At 39.1% G+C, this 4,891-nt stretch overlaps 1 protein-coding gene across 1 annotated transcript; it reads right to left on the bottom strand.

The window, feature by feature from the left end:
* Positions 1-873: 873 nt before the first annotated feature.
* LOC104535277 (lymphotactin-like) lies at positions 874-4,407 on the bottom strand. Its single transcript, XM_010190613.1, has 3 exons — positions 4,338-4,407; positions 1,712-1,829; positions 874-979 (listed from the first exon to the last, which is right to left on the bottom strand). The coding sequence occupies exons 1-3, from the start codon at positions 4,405-4,407 to the stop codon at positions 874-876; spliced, it is 294 nt and encodes a 97-aa protein (XP_010188915.1).
* Positions 4,408-4,891: the final 484 nt, after the last annotated feature.

The raw sequence follows: 4,891 nt of genomic DNA, 5'->3' as shown, positions 1-4,891 counted from the left end.
TCTGTTAGTAGAATTTGTCAACTTAAAAAATATAAGATATTTACATATACATAGTTCTCTAGGGCAGAGAGTTCCTATGAGTTTGTGAAATACAGGCTCCAGACATGGTTTGTTCTTAGTTATTCAGAGCAAAGCAAATTAAAAAGTAGAACAGTTGTTTCAGGTTTGTCTCACATGAAGGTGAAACTGAAGTAACTTCACAGAAGTCAGTGGGTAGGATAAGTCTTCCCCAGTACAAGGCTGAATAGCGTTACATTCACAGAGTTACCCTGGATTTCTCCAGGTCATCCCTTGGTGACAGTATCCATACATCATTGTGGACTGAGTTAATAGTGCAATACTGTGTATAAAAATAGAAGGCCCAAGGATCTTTTCCTGAATATTTCATGGATCATGTGACAGCCTAAAGCATGAGATTAGTTTACTCATAGATTATATCAGTATGAGTAACCATTAAATTATATAGCACCTTCTCAAACCCAGCACTCAATGCAAGACATTCTGACCTCCATCAGGATGGAGGTCTACACTCATCCAGCTCTGGGGGAGGTCATCTTCTTCTCTACAGTATGTGATATCTACCCTTAAATGCTATACTGGTCAGGACAGCAAGGATGGGAAGAAATCTACATTCATTTGTAAATAAATATTAGCAAGCATTTCAGAAAATAACAGTGTCCAGCTATAAAACAAAGAAGTCATCACACATTCAACCAGTGATGAACAAATTCTGGTGAGCTCATGGTTGTTCAGAGATTTTATTGCCAATTAATAAATATGAATTAAAGCAGATACTAAGGCTTTCTTCCCTGTTATGTGCAGCACTGATGATGATTCCATTTAGTTGGCCTTAGGTGCTGGCCTAGGCCAGAATTATTTGCCTTTGGTGGTACGTTTTCGGTCTATTTTCTTTATAGCAGTCTTCACCCATTTCTGATTAGGGCTTACGCAGATCTTGATACCTTTTGTGGTGATAAACCTATTGGAAGAAAGCAAGCAAATCAGGCGGCCATTAAATTTCAGTCTCCAAACTCAGGTTTACTTGGGTTTTTGCAGAACATGGGGAACAATGTACTAAAACCTTATCACATGCTGGAGTTTGTAGTTCTTAGCTGGAATAACAGTAGCTAGCAACATTAGTTCCTTGTTTATGGCATAAGTATGCATGTTAAATACATAGTCATGTGAATACATACTGACATTTAGAAAAAGGAATATACCTGATATTCAGAGATTTTATATGAAATCATGATGCATATTTACCTCCCAGGCGCATACCCCAGATTTGATAAAAATGCACGCTTGTGAGATGGAAGACCAAACACAGCTCCTAGCAGGAGTTGGTGGTACCCTGAACTCTTCCACATGATCTTTCCCCTTGGCTCAATTCAGTGCACTGGGCTTTTGACTGCTCCACCATGACCTCTCACTGAGATTTTTCTCCACTTTCTGGGCACAAACCACCTGGCTGTTCAGTGAGATTTCTGACAGTGTTTGTGAGCAGCATACGTACATCTCCCAGCTCTCTGAGGCCCACCCCTCTCCCCTCAGTCCCTCAGCTGCCAGTTGACTGTGTCATGGGGGAACTGTAAGGGTGACCTGAACTAGCCACCTTTAGTGAGTTGAGCCATGAAGTGTCTTCTGATGCCCTTTCCCTTTTTGATGGTAGCATGTTTACACAGATAAGTCTGAAAGTGCTCTGGATACTTACATGATGGCCTCTACTGGAACCTGTTGCTTTTCATAGCTGACAAGACTTCGGATGTTCAGTTGCTGTGTAGACAGCCTTACACAACTGATTTTGCGCATGGGCTGACTTCCAACGCTCCCTAGAAGAGAAAACATAGATAAATGACAAAGACAGTCAATACTATATTCATATTTAGCCATAATTACTTAATAAATAATGAATTCCAGCAGATTTCCAGTCATGGTTAGAACACAAGTGTCTCATGATATATGGGCACAATATCAGTTATGCAAGAGAGCTTAAGGTATTTTTTGTGATGCAACTTACCATCTCTAAAGTGTTAATTGCTATTTCAGTTAAGATACTAATCTTCACTCATTTTCCTGAACAATTGTATAATCAGTCTGCCTTTAGGGAGTCACTGCTTCCATAGCAGAAAAAGTATTTGGCATCATTCGTAATTAGGTCTGTATCGTCTGCAAATAAGTGTCCATATAGAGTAGCGCTTAGAACCTGCACCTTTACTGGATGGATGTCCAAATGTCATCTGAATGTGGATCAGTAATTCCTCCTACTGCAAGCGAAGGAAAGGAAAGCAAGGCTACTTGTCTCACACTGAACATTCAAAACAAACATTTAAAAAAAAATTGTTGAAAGAGAGGGAAGTATATCTGCCAGAAGACTAAGTACTTGCATACTCTTACTATAAGTCTGGTTTCATAGGCAATGGCTTACTATTTAATCCTCTCTTTCCTCCAACATTTTCATACATTTCAGGGAAATGCACTAGTAATTAATAAAGAGAATAATGATATCAGAGTAAAATTCTCTGGGCAGTTGTTACCTTATGTGATGGTAATTAAAAACAGGAGCTCATTTAAGTGAGATAATGAGACCTCTATAAATTCTTCTAAAAGGAACCTCATAATACAGCAGTGTTTTATTCGTCCCCCTCATTTATAGAGAAACTGACTTGAGAAAACGTCCAAGGGTTGTTCAGGTAAAACTTGCTAAATATAAAACCTGCTTCACATAATCTCATGATCTGTGAGCTCTGCTTAGTTTGAAATAATTGGAATAGCTGAAGCAAACACACATCAGCCTTTGGAAAACCTGTAGCATAGCCAGTGCATGGGTGCTGTCTAATTCTTGAGATTTTGTTTGCCTAAAGGAATATCTCTTCTGATCCTGCTTTAGTCACAAGTAACGTGATGTATTTTTTTGATTATTCATTACAAATACGTATCTTACTGCCTCACTCAGACTGGTTTTCAAAATGTGGCATTAAAAAGCTCAAAGATAGTCAAGTAATCCTTTCTAGTCCTGGAAACAGTCTCTCTATTACTAAATTGCCTCCTGGGAACGCATGCAGGGAATTCCAGGAGGCAAACCAGCTCTAAGACTGCTCTGCACCTATAACTACCCTTTTTTTCTGGAGTGGTTTTTTTTTAAAATTTATCATTCTTATTTCTAATCCTTTTTCTATCCTTTGCACACCACCTCAGTGTGTTTTTTCAGACTTGCTGATATTTATGCAAACTATACAACCTGGAGACCAACATTATGAACTGACAGTCTGTGGCATGAAGCCATGTATTGCCAAGATGAGCAGGAGTAGCATTAATCAATGTTCAAGAATGTAGCATGATCTAGCTCTAGGGGCACTAGGTGAACATACTCAACGTGTAGCTACATAATCTTGTGAATGCTTAGCAGGTCTCAGTTTGAGTTCAGTGTGGTTTTGTGAAGATGCCTTTTCTGTGTGTTTCTCTTTGCATATTTTTGTGGGTTTGCATATGGCTTTCATGTGAGTGTTTTCTGTGATTTTTATGTGCTTGTTTGTGTGAATCTGATTTGTACAATAAGACATGTGCTTGCGTGTGCAAGTTCATGTTTTCACATGATACATATAGCCTGATCCAAAAGTCACAGACCTAAACATCACCACAGACAAATGTATTTAAAGCATGGCTAATAAGCATGGCTCATCTCAGTGCTCATAAATGGTCTCAAACAAGATCTTAAATTATATGAAATCAAGAAGAGAGAAGACATTGTATAAATCTGTTGCTCTTCTTTGCAGTTTTTGTTCATAGTTTGCCTGTCCGTACCAAAATATTTGGCTGGAAACAAGCAAACAGGCAATATGTGATACAGAACTACAAGAACTTCTTAAAATAGGGACATTAGAGAGATTAAGACTATAGTTGGAGAAAGACAAAAATAATATAAAAGTAAATTTAAAAGTAATATATCTGGAAAAAGAAAAAAAGAGTATATCTTATTCAAGAAATAGTTTTCATTAAATGTTATTAACCTACATAAATCATTGCTATATAGCATCAATGAGATTAAAATACATTGTGTCTTCAAGATTTCATGATTTCAAGAGAGAATAATACACAGAAATCCTTTAAGTGTTCTAAGGCACAGAAACTCTCACTCCATTAAGGCAGAAATCAACCCCTAATTGACAGAACATTGGGTGAGATCTCCTCAGCTGTAAAGCTGCCCTTCTTCTAGTTCTCATCTGGATTTCTTGTGCGTTTACCTTACGAATCAGCTCTGGCTGAGAATGAATCCTGCTCATCAGACCACTGGTGCAATGTGGAGCAATTCCTGCCTTGCTTACGGGTTGTAAACTTACCTTTCACTGTGTGCACAGTCAAGATGCCAAGCCAGAAGATGACGAGGATAGCTGCAACGTGGAGTTTCATTGCTGGTGGCTGCTTTGTCAAGGCAGAGAAGAAAGTGGCTATTGTAAGCCCTTTTCCACAGAGCTTATATATTGTCATTCAGTGGTCAGTTCTTGCGTTCACTTTTGGGCCATCATGGTGGGGCTGATGATAAGTGGAAAAAATTGAGTGGCAGTACTTTTTCTGGTTAGAGAGAACCACCTCCTTTCCCCACCCAACCTTCACTAGCCTCCCTGTGAAGGCTTTTCCTGCTCAAACCTTTCTGTGGTTGCACTTGCTTCTGTGTTGCGAGCAGAGTTTATTTCAAGCTGCAAAAAGTGAGAGCTCTTGTTCTGTAGTGGAAACCTTTAATGAATGTTCCTGTCCTTTCACACCTCGATTTAGAGAGCTGTAGCTAAGCTGCACCGCAGAGGCACGGAGAAATATTCAGAGCTACCTCTCTGACCAGTAGCCTACCTAAAAGGGGAACTGTGAGCTAAAGGATGATGGAAACAGGAACACCTTG

Source organism: Mesitornis unicolor, unplaced genomic scaffold (genome assembly GCF_000695765.1).
Source record: "Mesitornis unicolor isolate BGI_N332 unplaced genomic scaffold, ASM69576v1 scaffold33498, whole genome shotgun sequence".
NCBI classification, from domain to species: domain Eukaryota; kingdom Metazoa; phylum Chordata; class Aves; order Mesitornithiformes; family Mesitornithidae; genus Mesitornis; species Mesitornis unicolor.
Note: the sequence above shows the minus strand (reverse complement) of the source record. Positions and strands in the feature narration are given on the sequence as shown.

Excerpts from the sequence above, each read along its gene's own strand:
- LOC104535277 (XM_010190613.1), bottom strand. The coding sequence starts at position 4,407 with ATGAAACTCCACGTTGCAGCTATCCTCGTCATCTTCTGGCTTGGCATC. Across the intron at positions 1,830-4,337 it reads GACTGTGCACACAGTGAAAG|GGAGCGTTGGAAGTCAGCCC; the intron begins GTAAGTTTACAA and ends TTTCTCTTCTAG. Across the intron at positions 980-1,711 it reads GTTCCAGTAGAGGCCATCAT|GTTTATCACCACAAAAGGTA; the intron begins GTAAGTATCCAG and ends TTCTTCCAATAG.